Here is a 17103-nt window from a genome sequence, read left to right as displayed (position 1 = left end):
GCAGTCTGACTCTGCAGACTACTTTGAGCTGGAGATTGCATAATATTTCTGACACTGTTGCTGGTCAGACCTAAAGCTCTGTTGAAACTCCTTTTCTTCTGGTATTTCCCTGTTTCAGCTAGATTACTCTTGAAGATCAAGAAGGGAAGAGGTAACTATATATGAGGGAGAAAATGCCCTGATGGGTTCAGGTCAACAGTTCAAAGGATGGTTGAAGTCAGTTCGCATTTAGTTTAACTGAGAATTTTATCACTATGAATATCACCTGGCTGTCAAGAGTTTAAGCCATCCTTATATCTTACTGCTTAAAGAAAGAACATGTTTAGGCAGATTTTTTTTTCTTTTTCCTATAAAATTTTGTTTTCCTGTTCAGGGACATGGAATGTCCAAAAGTGCAGTCCTCTCTCTGGCTAGAGTTTTCTTTTTGGGCTGGGACCAAGTGCTTATTAATATGGAAGCAACTCTGGTTTTAGCAAAGAATGCATGATATGCATTTTTATTAGTAAACTTAGGTGTTCATATACGTGTACAGAACCGATTAGACAAGGTGATTCTTTGTGCATTGCCGCATAGAGTGAAACTTTGATAAAAGAGCTACTAAATAACCCACCAATTTATTTTATTTTTGAATCGGGTATATTCTGCATTGTCTAACTCTCATATAAATTGCATAATACAAGCATAACCCGTTTAGTCTTGAATAGAACCCTTAATGTGTTTTCAGTGCTTTGCTTTGCCTCAGGTCAAAACGGTAATAATGGGATGTTTGAAGTCTTTTCAGACTGTTCGGTAATATTTTATCTGAAAAGATATTATTAAAGTTGATTTTGTGTTGCATACTCATTAGGTCCTATTATTTTTCCCCACATAAGGATCTAAATTTTGCTTCTCATTCATATGAAGAAGCTGGTAAAAAGCTTAGCTGTCTTTTTGCAGTATATGTGCATTCTAAAAATACAGTAGAATACATGAATTTTACAATCCAGGCAAATGCAAAAAAGTGACACCAAGCCCATCAATGCTGTCTAGTTTTCATTTCTGTTTTTCCAACTCCTACACTTAGCCTGTACGGAATAATTCAGCTATGTAATGTAGCGCTCTGTACATCTCTGATACTGACTGATATCTTTCCCTTCTGTAAATATACCACATTTTAATTGATGCTAGTACATCATAATTTGCTAGGGATCCTTATGTCTAGCTTACATTCTTAAAAATTACTGAAAAGTTGATGTTGTTTTCAGTGAATGAGGAAAGTTGCAATCTGGGACAGGGTAACATTCCTCATTGGCCTCTGTCTTTGAGCCACAAAAGACTTTTCTGTAAAAAGGGGAGCAGTATTGGTTTTACTCTTCATGCATCCAGTTCACACACCTACTAATGACTGCATTATATTTTCCTAAAATGGATGAATTCCAAGTTTTTAATTTATTGTCCTTGATTTTTTTTTCTGGTATGGCCAAAATATTTCCATTTTTATGGGTTCGAAGCTAAATTAACTGGGAGGATTATTTGGTGCTGATAAAAGGACATAGAAACCTGCTACAACTGTTTCTGTAGCTGGTCAGATTGTTGGTCCAAGAAGTCCTGTATCCTGCCTCCAATAGTGACTGCATCAGAGAAAGTAGAAAGAACCCTTAGGAAGAAATTATAAAATAGCCTGCCCATGAAGGAGTGTTTTCAAAGTCTCTTTGAGCTCGTTTGCTGAAACATGGCCATTTATAAAGATAGTAGTAATAACTGTAAAATATTTGATTTGAAATTTAATATGTATATCATAAATTTTTAACTGGTTGATCTTATAAGAGAAGCTTTTGCTTTTAAGCTGTTTAAAGTGCTTGCTCCAGACTGCTCTTTATTATTTGAACAGCATACCAATTTTGTAAATTTTGGTTAACCATTTATTCCTGACCAGGTTGGGCAATTTTTCACTCTTCATTTAGAGTTATCGTTACATAAAGTTACATGAGAAGCTGTCAACATTAAATGACATGATTGTTATTTCATAATCAAATCAGAGTAGCAATAGGTAGTTGGAGTAATGACCCTAGCTACATCATTTAATTTATCTACTAGATGTTGATGCTGATTGACTAATTATGTAAATTAAGAACATAGTAAAAAAGCAAATGCTGAAATGGGAAAGGTAGTAAAAGTCAGTGATGCAGGAATCTGAGATTCAAAGGCTGATTTGGGCAAACATCCCCCGGTTTGTATTTACACCATTATGAACCGCTCCCATTTTCTTCTGACTTCCCTCTGTCTTTAAAGTATGAAGAACTGCTCCAGCTGCTTTTCTTTCCAAAAGCATTCCCTGGCAGCAGATCTGCCTTTTTACTATGTTCCCATTTCTTTAACAGCCCCTTGCAACTTATTTTTTCTCACCTTTCATGATGATTGCAGGGCAACACTGAAATAAAAATTTGTGGTATTTCACTGTGTCCTGGAGAATTCAAGGACCTTTGGGTGAGGGGAGAGACAGGAGGAGCAGAAACCAAATAATTCTGGGATTGCTTAATTTTTTTCAGATTATGTCTCAAGTGTGAACATTTAATTGCAGACAGCTATTCGCAGAATGATAATATTTTGTCTTTAACTGAAAATGAATCTAGCCTTTGTAATGATGGCCCAGCAAAACTTGGTCAGTTGTGTCATAATGTTATGCTGACTGGTGTCTCCCTCCGCCAACCTTCCCATGTAATGACAGTATGTGTTTCCTCAAGATACATTAATGTCACTGTAAACTGTAATTCCAACAGCAGGATGCAGTCAGAAATGTTGACATATGCATCTGTTTCTCTCTCCTAATTCACCAAGGTAAGACAAAAGGATAAAAAAAACACCCACACCCTAGGAGACTGCAGTGTGCTGCAGCTGGTGCAAGTTTTCCATTTAATTGGGGGGGGGGGCAGAGCAGTTTCTCTGCAGAATATATGGAAGAAATGTCTAAATTGCTTAACATAAGATGAGAGAAGGCTGAAAGGTGCTTCTGAGCCTCCACCAGGCTTTTGGTAGCAGCCACCATGTTGATCTTGTGGATTGCTATTCTGTACAGTAATGTGAGGTTTTAACTCTGAATGACCAAGGTAAATAAGCATCATATTTTTTTGGTCTGTGTAGTTGAATTTGTCCTTGTGAAATGCTTCCTGAAGAGGGTGAACTGCCCCTCTCTGCCATAAAAAAAAAAATATGCATTTTTGTCACAAAACTATTGTACTGTGTATTGTTTTTCTCTGAGATTTTATTCATGTCCAGCTCATTGATTCCCATGTTTGCATTAATAAGACGTGCCTATCACACACATCAAACATCAGATTTCTACTGAAATCCAGTGAGATGGTGCATATGGGCTTTAAAAAAAAATTGTTTATCCTTTGATGTCATTTTCAAGTGAATTATAATCTGGATATCAAATTTTAATTTTCATTCCAGTAAATAGGATTTTTTGGGTTCTAACAACCTTGGATAGTAGTCAGACCTGGAGCATGCTGTCTTTCTACCAGAGCACAATTGCCTCCTGTACAGACATACTCCTAACCATCAATTCAGATAACAATGGCAGAGAAACCTTAATTTTCTGATGGGCTACCAATTAGCAGTATTTAGCCTTGTGTCCCCAGAAATCTATAGCATAGGTATATTAGCAGTGAAAGAGAAAATTACAGAGAGAGCAAAGTAATGTTCTGTTATGGAATACGTAAATGTGTAGGAAGTTTGACTGAGGAGTATTACACTTTTGGTTTGCAAATGGGCACCGTTCATTAATATTTTTGAAGTTGCTTGTTTGCTGTTTGTTTATTTTATAATATTTCATTAAGGCTGCATCTAAACTAGCATACATGGGAGTGCTGGTGAGCTTCTGACTGCAAAACCTAGCCACGTTCCAAACCCAGAATGGGGTAAAACCCAGGTCTGTATCATACTCCCTCTTGCACTTCTGAGCTTGCAGGCTGAAGAAAAGCTCTGATGTGCTGAAACTAAGTTCTCAAAAGCCATGTCAGTTGATCAGATAATCAGGATGTTGGCACATGCTGTGTTGTTCATCCACTTCTTGGTCTAGATGCAATCAGTAGCAGTTTGGTGCCCTGTGTATCTTCCACTTACTAATGAATTTGCAGAGACTATCAGCTGTTTTACTCTGTGGGACAGTTCTAGTACAGCATGCTGGTATCACTTCATTGAGAGTGGCTAAGCTGTGTGTCTGTATGTATAAAAACAATGATGTTTAGCATTATTTATTCTCAAAGCAATGCAGATGATAGCATTAATTATTGTTGTAATAAAAGAGTCAATAACTAAGACTGAACTGATATTAAGCAGTTACTTGATTAATTTCTTTCCTTTGTGCATTGGTCTCATTTGCATTTTTAAATTACAGTTCCTAAAGAGGGAATATATGCCACTGTAGGGCGTCATTAGAAGATTTATGTAAAGGTTTTGTGCAGCAGGAAGAAACTGAGTATTCTCATCAGCTGGTCAGGGAATCTCAGCTACACTGAATCTACGTGAGAAGAGACTACTTGATAAGACGGAGTGCTATAAATGTCTGATGAAACATGAAGACTTAGTGGCTAGTAGTGAAATTATGGTCTATTCAGGATTGTTCAGTAAACAGTTTTTAAACTGCGCTAGATAGGCATTGTCAGAGACAACACTGACATGTTATCCCCAGAATTGTTTATCCACTGCAGGCAATATATTTATGAACAGCTATTTGAGCATGTTGCAACCTACAGTTCAGTAAGACTTTCAGGTTTTGAGGTGTGTCAGTGTAGGTTCATATTTTTTTCCTTGCAAATAAGAGTAAAAAAAACCTCTGGTAATTTTACCAAATGAGGATAAGGATTTGATAAGAGTGACCAAATGAGGATTTGACCTGATGAGATTCAGTTTCTTCTTTGAAAGAAGTAAAGTGTTGTCATATTTTACTCTTGAGATGCAGTTGGTGTCTGAAGGATTTAAACTGCTCTTTTCAGTTTAATAGTTGCTAGGCAGTGAGAAAATTACTGTCCAAAAAATCAGGTAAAATGATAGTGTTTTGTCCTCATTCATTAAAAAATAATTACAATAATATTCACAATAATATAAGCAAGTAGCTCTCTTTAAACTAAAAAACAAAGTGGTTTCCAGGTTAAAAGGATTCTCTGAGATGCCTTCTAATTACATTGCATGAGAGAGACAAATTACTTGAACAACCTTTGGCAGGAGATAGTCTGTCCCATCCCAGATTGTTTAAACACTCAGCCAGATAAATCTGTGTTAGAGGACAGTACATTATCAAATGAAACATCCTAGTCATTCAGCACTCCTAGCAGCTGGAGCAACAGTAGAGTGATTAGTCTTTCCAAGAATGACCATGGACAGCAGTTCAGTGATAACACATTACTCAAAATCTGTTGTCTGGATCATAAATGTGTACTACTTAAGAATAAAAACAAATGTTCCTCCATGCTGGACACTAAATCTGTTTCTGAATATGTTCTTCTTAGAAGCTTCCTGTCCTTCTTTAAAATTTTAATTGCCTTGAATGCTTTAATTGCCTTTTAATTGCTTTTTTGGCGCTTTCCACCTCATTTTGTTCAATAAAGGTACAAGAACTTGAGGATCTGTTTTAAACATTAAAAAAAAGTTCATATCCATATGTAAGATTTGAAAACTGAAATTTAGCTTTTTTTTTTTAATAATTCCAACATCTTATTTGTTGATGTTGTGTCAGTAGTCAGTGAGACACTCCGGCAGGTCTTTTTGATGTAAGTTGTTGAACGCATTTCAAATAACAGGGATTTTACCTGATTGTTCGCTGTCAGCAGGATCTGCTCTATGCAATTAATGCTATTCCTACAATACCATGGAAATGCAACATTGAAAAGTGCACTGATGATGGTGTCTCAATTCTTTTGAGGAAGAATGTAACCCCTGTGTTCTGGGACTCCTCTCATGCATGCAGAATTGTGCAGAAGAGCTTACGATTTAATTGTCTGATTGTCTTTCAGTAATATTTCTGATTTTAATTCTTACTATTAACAGTGTGGAGTCGTTTTCATTAAAGTCGTATATGTAATAAGGGCACTAGTTCTTGATGAATAGTTTGTAGGTAGCTGATGGACATGGAAGAAATCAGTTTTCTAGTTAACCTTCTCCCTTCTGCCTTAGTTGCCATGAAGCAAATGGAGGTGCTTGTGATGTTTATAACAAAAAGAAGTAGTCAAAAGCACATTCCTTAGTTTTTGGGAGTTGTTTATGCTTTAGCACCTTGAATTCTTTTCATAAAGACACTTGAATGGCTGACGCAAAGGACATACCTGAGGTAGAACCTGCAAAGATCATGGAGAGATCTCACTGCTGTACCCGCTGTGGCAGGAGTTGTTTATTGAATCTGCTGCTACGTAGAGATGAGCGGTAGTCATCTGCCCTGTCGCACGATGCTTTTGTAACGTAATCTTAGAACTTCTTCCTTAGAAGCATTTATACCCCTTTGAACAGAGAGTTCATTCATAGCTGAGTGATTAGAGAGCCATGGTTTCTTTTTACTCCTGCATGTAAATATTAATATCAACAGATATTCCAGTGTGGTCTGTTCCTCTCCAGGGACCAGGTAACCTTTTCTACTGTATGGTTATTGAGAACCTAAGCAGTTTGTGCTCTTAAGCATTTACATTTTTTTGATCTATGTTTGAAAGTTGCTTCTGAGCAATGAGCAATAGGGATAGGGTGGGATATCATTAAAATGATCTGCAGAAGTTTCATACCTCAAGGGCTTCTCAGACTTTTAATCACCTCCTTCAAGTGATGAGACTGTGCATTCCTCTTAGGAGAGGGAGGGAAAGGCTGGAGAAGAGCATGCTTTGTATACATAGTTTTCCTACCTGCTCAGAGATTATAAAAGCTTTGGAGGTAACACTTAGTGGGTCCTGACTGTTTAGTGGGCTGTTTGGGAGTAAAGAAAGCATCAAATTTTTCCCTCAGGACCCAGGAAGGACAAACCACAAGAAAGGAGGAACTACTAGTGTTTTTATAGGCTCTTGAAAGATTGCTGCTGTTTGCACTTTTTCCTCCCTCCTCCACATGTACTCAGCAGTAATGTTTGTCTTCCAGACAAGCAGAGCATTGCCTTACTGTAAATTTCCTCTGTTGCTGTTAGTGGTGATGCTACCACTAATGTTACCAAGCTGAGTTACCCAGTCTGATTCTCTGACAATCTTTTCCCTTATCTGTCTTATGCAGGGTTCATTCAGGGGAAGTCGTAGACCAGCAAGAGAAATATTTTGAGCCCATTTAGAAAAGAGAAGCTTTCCGTTGTTCCTCCACAGAGCAATGCGTTATTTCCAGCAGTAGTTCAGGATGAACAACAACACTAGGAGCTTCATAGGAGTAGGAAAAAAAGCTGAATTATTAAGATTCAGAGAGAGAGAGAGACGGGAAAAAAATGTTATTGAAACAAGGGAATTCTAAGCTACATGATTAACTCTGACAGGATAAGGTGGAAGTGGAGAGTTAGTTAGGCAAATCCTTAGGTGTTGGTCTCTCCTAACCAATGGTTGTAGCTACCTTTGTTTTGTAGAGATTCACTGTCATGCCCTCTCCAAGGAATAACTTTCTTTTCTTTGCAGTCCAGCTCAGAATTTGAATTCCTGTCTTCTAGTTATAAAATGCTAACAGTAATCTTTCAAGAGCCATAAAATCTTTTATTAGTTGGAGAGACTTTTGAATTTTAAATAACTAGAATGTGCCATTTTTGTTACACAGGAGAAGTGGAAAAATAGGCAGCGAATAGATGAAAGGGAAAAACACAAACTGGTTGAGAGAGGGGTCAGGAAAAAGGCTTAAAGTAGTCCCAAATACAGAAGAAAAGAATAAAATTAAAAGGTAAAACTGCTGAGTCTAAAATATGACGGAAAGATGTTGCATGGAATGGCAGCAATGTAGTAAATGACTGTCATCACCAGATAAATCTTTCGTTAGGAGCATGAAGGTGATGGTATAACAAACACAGATAGTGAACAGTTGACATCAGGTCAGGAGCTAAGCATGAACTAACATTGATAGTGGGAAAGGAGATGGTGGAGGGTAGGGTCATGCTGTCCCTATATTAGACCTCAGCATTTAGAGCCAAAAGCTAGCATTGCTACTGCTTCCACAAAACCTGAGATGAGGGCTATAAGACTGGCTCTTGACATTGCTGCTGAGAAGTGTCTGCATGATCTTGCTGTAGATGATCAACAAGCAATGTCATTAAGTGTGATAAGAAATTCAGTGTGTATTAAATATATGGTAAAATAAACTGTAGCAATGTCAAGATTAAGTGACTTCATGAATTGTACTTTCTGCCCTGATCAAGGACTGAAATATGTGTATATATTAATGTTTCTTAAAATGTAAATTTTAAGTAGAAAAGCTTTTTCAGAATACTCAGTTGGAATTTAGGGAATGCCTATTCATTTGTATCAAATGCTAGCCATAATCTAGTCTATATTAACCTCCAATGCAGTTAATTTTGCTGAGTCTCACTTTCAGCAAATAAAATTGTTACTTCTGGGGATTTTTTTTTTCTTTTCCAGAATACAAATGCAGAGTTACAACAAGGGTACAAAATGAAAATGAAGTCACAGTGCATTGGCAAGGGACTGCTTTATTAATTTGCCTTCAAGACGGATTAAGTTACTTTATTGAAATTACACGGTTTATTCCATACCCCATTAAGGTTTCTGGACCTGTCAGTGTTATTTTGAGAGAGAGTGCGCTGGCAGGAACAATACACCAGAGAACTGCTTATTAGAAAGGTATATGGGACTGTGCAAAGAAAATGAAATTGTATACAAAGCTGAAAGTTTTCCACTTCTTTTGTAAGACATGATGTTTTAGAGACACTTCTCAGTTTTTATTTAGGTATGCAAGACTATCGAATTATCAAACCTCAAGTTATTCATTCAGAACATCTTAATTAAAATCTGTTTATGTAATTGAACTTATATTCCCTCTGCTACTCAAGCTTGTACAGCATTGTAAATGATGCTAGGATACCCAAGATTCCATTACAAACAGCTTTAAAGAAGCTTAATGCATATATCAGCAAAGAATTGTTCTGTTTGCCTTATTTTTCATAATATTTTCATAATATTCTTTCTCTACTCTTGGAGGCAGCTTATTGGGCTAAACAGACCTCTATTCTGAGCTAGTCTCAGCTTTTTATGTTCTTTCTGTATTTACCTAGTAGTTCACATTTTCAAAGCACTTTCCCATCATTAACTCCTTAGGCTCCACAGTTTTCATCAGTATTAGTAAATTAAATGCATTCACAAATGTTCCTGGGCACTGAAACCAGCTGGCACAGAACAACCTATTTCTGTACTAGTAAACCCTTAAATTACAAGAGGCCGACCTGTCTGTTGGGATGATCTCTAGCATATTCTACTACCCATGAATATCTGTGCCCAGGAATTATTTGGATAGCTGATCAAAGAACGATTGAGGCCAGCAGGCACCTCTGGAGATCATCTGGTCCAAACCCCTGCTCAAACAGGGTCACCTAGAGCAGGTTGCCCAGAACCCTGTCCAGTCAGCTTTTGAACATCTGCAAGGATGGAGACTGCACAAACTCTCTGGGCAACCTGTGCCAGTGCTCAACCACCCTCACAGTAAAAAAGTGTTTACTTGTGTTCAAGTGAAATTTCCTGTGTTTCAGTTTGTTCCCGTTGCCTGTTGTCCTGCCACTGGGCTCTGCAAGAAGAGTCTGACCCCATCCTTTTGACACCCTCCCCTCAGATATTTATACAGATTGATTAGATTCTCCCTGAGCCTTCTCTTCTCCAGGCTGAAGAGTGCCAGCACTCTCAGCTTCTCCTCAGATGGGAGATGCTCTAGTCCCTTCGTTATCTTTGTGGCCAAAAGCATGCCAGGGGGCATTCTGTTTTTTTGAGCAGTATGGATGGGGCTTGCTGTAGCACACAGGAGTGCCCCCAGGCACTGCTCAAATTCCCGGTGCAGGTGCCCTGTAATGTCTCTGCATGGAACTGGCAATTTCATTTGGGAACAGCACCACTTCATTTACTTGATCTCAAAACAGTAATACTGATAGTTTGTTTGTGTTCTCTTCAGTGAAGTTGAAGCACTGCAGCTATGTGTGGTTAGTTTAGGTAGTTACTGATCTGCTCACACATACACAAGCCCTTTGCCAAAATTATGCACTCACTTTTGCTTCCTGAGTTCAACTCTGGACAATGCAAGTGGTGGTATATCTGAATTGTAGTGTAGAGAGGCTGAGCCTAGCTGGAAACAAGTTAGCTGAGGTACTGGCAGGAATTTAGCCATAGTAGCTTTGACCTCACTTTCAGTAAATTTATCTTCATTCTTGGTGTAAATGGGTTTGTCCAAGTCTGCTCTCAGCACAGCTAGAGCCAGTATTAGAACAAACATGTCTTCTTCAGTCTTTCACAGAGGCATATGGAACAGAAAGATATAAATAGTTTCCTGGACATATTTGGTCCAAAACACATTTTGACCAAAATCTCATCTTTCTTTTCAGTTTTGTCTAGTGTTTGCTTCTTGGACTATTGAACAGTTGCTATGCCTTGCTCTGGAGATAACCATAATTCAGTGTTGAATAATGTTTACATAGCTCTTACTTAGCCTCACAAATGTAGAGATGTTTCTGTTCAGTGTGCAACTGGTCTAATTTGACTGGTTTGATCTGTGGTCTGCCTTTTTTTCTATAAGGTTCTGATTTTCAAAACAGTGGTTAAACTTTTTTCTGTTTAGTTGGGAGTTTTGCAGACGTTTGATAGCCACATGAGAACGTTATAATAAAAATCTCATTATATCATTTATTTCAAGTCAGTTCTAGCTCCCCTAGCTTATCAGCTCTATGCAATTTCAAAGGTGCGCCTGAAAACTTACCTAGCAGAGTAAACTGACTTTTTGCCAGGAATATTTTGGATCTCAGAGCATGGCGTGTATCGATCTAAGTAAAAAGTACAACAGTTTCATTGTTTTTTAGATTTTTACTAGTGGCTTATAGTTACCTACTGTTTTTTCCCCTGTGTAGAGCTCTTTTCTTGGCTGCCTAGCAAGCAACCTGACTTAATACATCAGACAAAAAGGGAGGAGTTTCAGATTCTTACCTCTCTTAAAGTGGCTACAGTGTGAAAGGTTATGGTATTTTCAGACAACACCATTTTAGTCACTGCTGATATCATTTCAAGTACTCTTTAAGCTCAGTGCCTTTGACAGGGAAGTAACACTTTAAGACTTATACAGTTTTTCCTCTGAATGCTTGTCAAAGTTTGAGTGCTGAAATATAGTTTCTAACATCATTTTTTTCCTCTGTTTTTGAACTAATGATTATAATGTTATAGTTCAGCTTAGTAGCCTGTTCTTGAGTCTGGTTATTTTTAAGATGTAAAGCTAACTTAAATTTGAATATTTTTGCCTTTTAGCTGACCTGAACAATGTCAGATTTTCGGCTTATAGAACTGCCATGAAACTGCGAAGGCTGCAGAAGGCCCTTTGCTGTAAGTATGTGCCTGTGTATGTAATGAATACTGTCCAAGAAAAATACTCCCAGAATGTTTACCTAGTGTATGAAACCTTTCACCTGCTCCCATCATTTTGCACATTCCTTACAAAATAAAGGCATTAGGCAATCCCAGATCTCTCAGATATAAGATGGAGCCAACAGATCAGAAACAAAGTTAACATTCCCTACATATTTCCTATCTTTACACTCTTTAGCCAGATATTTTCATTATGCTCATTACTAAAGCTATGTCCTGTGTCAGCCACAGCTTTACAGCTCAGCAACAAACAGGATTGTACTCTGTTAAGATCAGTGAGAGTTCTGATTAAATAAGAGTTTCAGATCTTAAATAGTTAATAGTTGGTCAAGTTGAATCTTGAACCCTAAGGGGTTGTTGCCTTTAAATGAGATCATTAGAAAAAAACATTTACCTTCATTTTTCCACAGTTAAAATATTATGTTCAAAAATTCTCTTGTCAGCCATACATTAGTGATGTATATGTTCTAACATTTTAATTCTCTCAACTGTGTTATGATATTCTACCTGTCACTTTAGTTACCTTTGCTCTTTAGCTTATTGAAACTTGGTAGCTAAATAATTTGCTCATAGTTTCTTGGTGGGCCAGTTAGTTACGAAAGCAAGCAGTTCATTAAGTGGTACCATTTGGAGGGTAATTAAAATATTGTAACATTCACTATTGTAACATTCACTATTTGGAGTTTAATTGCAGGGTTAAGATTCTGAGACAGTTGCAAATGCCTAAACTGCTGTTTTATTTCAAGTTGAGATTTGTGCTCACATGCTTTCTGGAACTGTGTCAAACCTCAGTATTTTAAGCATGTTTGCTCGTGGGCTTATAAGGATGGGTGAATTCCACTAATGAACAGACTTAATCTCTGGCAGTCCCACATTTATAAAAAAATGTAAACAATAACTGACAATTCTTGTAACATAATGAAAGATTTCAGTAAGAATTGGAAATTCCTGCACACAGTGTTTTCAAACTTGTATAATTTTGTCTATTTTTCAACATTAATGCAATGATAAAGAATGAATTTTCATAGCTGATGATCAGAAATAAACATCTTTTCATGATACAGCACTCCCTCCACAATCATTATGGGAAGGGAGAGAAGAGAAATTGGAGTGGTATGCAGCGTACAAGTTTTCATAATCAGTGCAGCACAGAAGTAATGAACTAAAATTTTTAAATGACAGGTTTCTCTAGCTGACGGTGCACAAGTGTAACTGATAGGCTTTTATGACTAAAGGTGCAGACCCTAAATACTTTGCACCCTGTTTTATCTCGGATTGTACTGCTGCATAATTCTGGACTATACATAATTGAACTATACAATGTAGAATTGGTAATTATCCACTGAAATCTATTGTCTTTTCACTGACTTTCAAGATTACACTTAGGCGGATTTTCTGAGAACGAATGTTTTCAGAAACATGCAGTGGCGCTTACAATGAATACTTTAGCACATTCTTCATACTTGTATCTAAGGCAGAGTATTTAAGGAGTTTGGTTAACAGTCTGCTCTTACAAAGATTTTCACTTGGAGACACCATCATTATATTTGTGTATTCTGTGATTTCAGTGTCATTTGTGAACTCAGATAATTAGGTTAAAAAAAGTCATTACTGAATTCTTTTTATTCAGTTTGGCACTAAGAGAAATAGAGCACAGTGTTGGGTCTCAAGGCTCCTACATTATAACCAAAAAGACCCTGAATTCAAGCTGAAATAGTTGCTGCTATCAGCTCTTAGGTTTTATTTCATCTTTAAAATTGCAGAAGTAAAAAATATATATATATATATATTCTTCTCTGCAAACTTTATGAAAAGCAGAATAATATTGTCTTCTGAGGAGTTTTTTCAAACTCTAAAGGTATCTACACAATAGAAGGCCTTTACTTCAACTGTAGTACAAGAATAAATATTTTAAGTTCATAAATCAACCTGATGAACATTAAGACATTAGGACATTAAACATAATGAAAAATACAGAAAATGGTAATCCTTAAGAAATAAGCGATTGTGTATATTGTGTTACCTTAGGAAAATCTAGTGTGTTGCCCTATCATCCCAGCCTTCCAGCTTATTATGGGCCTGTCATGTGTAACTATTGCACCATTTGTTTAAAAGTATGGTTTGCTTTGATAATCACATCAAAGCATGTTGACTTTCTTGTTTTGCTGACTTTAAAAGATCTGATCTCTAAGTGCAAACCACATCTGAACATTGTGATATCAGTAGAATGTGATGTATTCACAAACTTTTACTGGAGACGCAGTAAAAAAAAATATTCAACAATTTCTCTATTAAGTTTTTTGTTATTTTATACAGACTACATTAAATAGTTTTTAATGTATCGGCCAACAGCATCAAGTTACGGAAGAGATGAGCTTACATTCTGGGAGCATCATTAACATTTTTTATCACCAGCTGTATGTTCAGTTTTGCCTAAGTTCAGTATATGACCTCCATAGCATATTTTCTCTTGGCTGATAATTGTCACTTTTGTCCTTCAATTGGATAGTGATTCAGGGTCATCTTTTATCATTTTTCTGTATTCTTGACACAGGTTGGCCTAGAAACAGACATTCTAACATTTTTTCTCTTCCCTTAGAGGCCAAAGAAATATTTACATAAATGACTTGCATTTCAAAATAGCATAGAAGTTTCTGCTTACACTAATTTTGAAGTTAGTTTCAGAATTTTAAATACAAAAAGAACACAAGTGTGACAAAGAACCTGCAGAAAGTGCAGAGTGTAAAATGGTATGGTTTATTTTAATTGAAGCTTTCCAAATCACTAGGTGACTATGAATTTACAGTTCTTTAATATATATCTGACTGATTGGGTTTCTCTTTCAAAAGGCTGTCATTCATGGGACCTCCATATGTGCTTCCAGGAAATAAATATACTGTTCCTGGTTCTGGCAGAGGCCCCCAATACATTCCTTTTAACTTTATGGGGAAGATCCAGGAGGAACTTAAGTTGGCGAAGGTCAAAGCCACTCTCCTTCCCATAAAAAGAAGTGCCCTAAAACAGAACTTGGTGCCAAACACCTTGTGCTTGTTGTTCGGTGAACATGTATCAGTAATTTCAAGATAGGACAGCAGGTTGGTTAAGAGCAAGGTTAAAGGCTTTTCAGAAGATGCTGCTTATTTGTGTGAAAAGCTTTCACAAAATGGAATGGCCCATGTTTAGCTGTAGTTGCATGTATAATTAAGCTGCCATCCAGATGCCTGAGGGGTTCATTTAATTACCATTGATTCATTGTCTCAAAGGAACTGAGAGTTCAGCTTAAAGCTCCAAGTTAAAGGTGTTGTGAAGGTGGTGCTGTATTTCAAATTTGGCTGATAAATTGTTATTAGAAGAACAACATTGTTCTATGACGCTTTGGAATAAGGCTGATAAATATGCTCTTGTTGGATGTAACTAGTAAATTAAACATAATATTCAAAAAGAAGCTTTTAAAATAAATACCTATATGCTGATGTGGAAAAACAGAATTCTAATAAGACCCTCCACTAAACAATACATACTAAGTTAAATCTCTTGGTATAATAATAGGGGTAGCATTCCAAGCTTTCCTTATTTGCTCTAGCAGTGGGTTTTCTGGGGACACAGGATGAGATTTTTCAGAAGTGCTTAAGGGATTTATTGGCAGAAGTCCCTACTGATTTTCAATGAAATTTGTATTCCTGAAGTTCTTTTGGAATGTGTGAAATCCCAGCATAGTGTTATGCAGTATTATCCAGCAGCTAAGTATGCAGCTGAAGTATTTCTCCTCTCTATTAGGACGCAAAAGGGGCAATTTAATTCTTGGTAATGTTCTAGGGTACTCAAGTGTGGATTTGGCAAACGTGTCCTTTAGCTGGTCATAGCTCTGAAAACTTCCTCTTTGGGATCTGCATTTAGCCTTTGCAAATTTTGGTGACACTACCAAGAGATGTTGCTTACCAGGGCTCAATAAAACGCATTTTTATTGCAGTGTTATTCCAACAGCATCTGGACTTTAATCTCCCCATTGCTCACCTCCTGGAAATTCCATGGAGCAAACTGTGAAGGGTTTACATATGGCAGCAGGAAGATCTGCATAGATAGTCTTATTTTTCTGTTTTCTTTTGTTTTGATTCCAGTTTTACTTTATAAACCAACATGTCATAACTCTCTGATTTGGTCTCTTCTAAAGTGTGGTACTGCTGTGAGGTATATCATAGGAAAGTTCTGTGATGGTAGTAGGATTTGTACGCGCAGATTAAGAATAATTATAGAGTTGATAAAGGGAAGTTCTGTTTTGCCATGGACATCCAGGTTTCAAAATATGTCTGACTTGAATTAGAATGAAAATCAACATTTTAAATATCCATGACAGAAAACTCTGTTGTATGTTGACTGAAAAGTTTTAAATTTGTCTTACTCCATAACGCCACAGAGATATTCCTAAGTGTAAATGCTCTCTGAAATTAGAAATAGATTGCAGGTCATTTAACATTTCTGGAATCCTCTTTTTGCTGTTCTCACCAGAATGAAAGTAACAGAGAGGTTAATCCCAGTTCAGTTGTGATTTGTTTGCATATTCCTTGTGGAATTTGGTTCAGTTAAGATTGCTTGACTTCTGTTAGAAATGAATGGCACTTCTCATAAAGAGTTGATGGCATGTACTATGCTTAGGGCACATTCAGTGAATGCAGTAGTTAAATATTAGCCTCTCTGTAGGCATATACAACATGAAATATTTAATTTTTACTTATGTAGTAATTTAAGTGATATTTCCATAGAACCCAATGGGTACTTTACAGCTAAAAACAAAACAATTCTCTGATTTATAAACATTGCCGTCTGAGACCACAGCTGAATAAACAGTGCACCCATAGGAGTCTTGAAGCCACTCTTGCGAATGACTTTCAGAGGGCATATAATGGTGTTGGCCAGGTATGCAAGCCAAGCAAATTGCTACAACTATATTTACTTTTTAGGTACAGGTAATATAACTACTGTTGCTCTGTAACGTTTATTGTGTGTTTTTTTTTATTTTAACAGTGGATCTCCTGAGTCTGTCTGCTGCATGTGATGCCTTGGACCAGCACAACCTCAAACAAAATGACCAGCCGATGGATATTCTACAGATCATTAACTGCTTGACCACTATTTATGATAGACTAGAGCAAGAGCACAATAACCTGGTCAATGTTCCCCTCTGTGTGGACATGTGCCTCAACTGGCTGCTGAATGTCTATGACACGTATGTATGGGTACTCTAAACATACTGCTGAAAAACTTTCCCAACAATACAAGGGGAAGGGGTAAAAGGTAATGAGCTGTCTTTTCTTATTACAGCATGAATGGCTTGGAGCTGAAAAGCCAGTAGTTGAAGTGAAAAGTTGATAAAACTAACGGCTTAATGATTGCATTTAGCTGAATCAGTACAGCCCTTGGTTAGGCTTACAATCCCAGATTTATTACACTAAGTAAGGAGAGAGCTGGAAAACAGAAGTTTTTAAATAGAGTTTTTTATTCAGAGCAATTCCAGGGCTGCATCTCGTCATTACATCAGCTCTTTTGAATTTATGTG

At 37.0% G+C, this 17103-nt stretch overlaps 1 protein-coding gene across 1 annotated transcript in view; it reads left to right on the top strand.

Moving 5' to 3' along the window:
- Positions 1 to 17103, top strand: part of DMD (dystrophin) — a 1189181-nt gene that overhangs the window by 1106768 nt on the left and 65310 nt on the right. The window contains exons 64-65 of the mRNA XM_067297573.1: positions 11433 to 11507; positions 16572 to 16773. Of these exons, the coding sequence (XP_067153674.1) occupies positions 11433 to 11507; positions 16572 to 16773 (277 nt within the window). The remainder of the gene's footprint in view (positions 1 to 11432; positions 11508 to 16571; positions 16774 to 17103) is intronic.

This window comes from Apteryx mantelli, chromosome 1 (genome assembly GCF_036417845.1).
Source record: "Apteryx mantelli isolate bAptMan1 chromosome 1, bAptMan1.hap1, whole genome shotgun sequence".
NCBI classification, from domain to species: Eukaryota; Metazoa; Chordata; class Aves; order Apterygiformes; family Apterygidae; genus Apteryx; species Apteryx mantelli.
The sequence above is the reverse complement of the archived record's forward strand: the minus strand, read 5'-3'. Positions and strand labels throughout refer to the sequence as shown.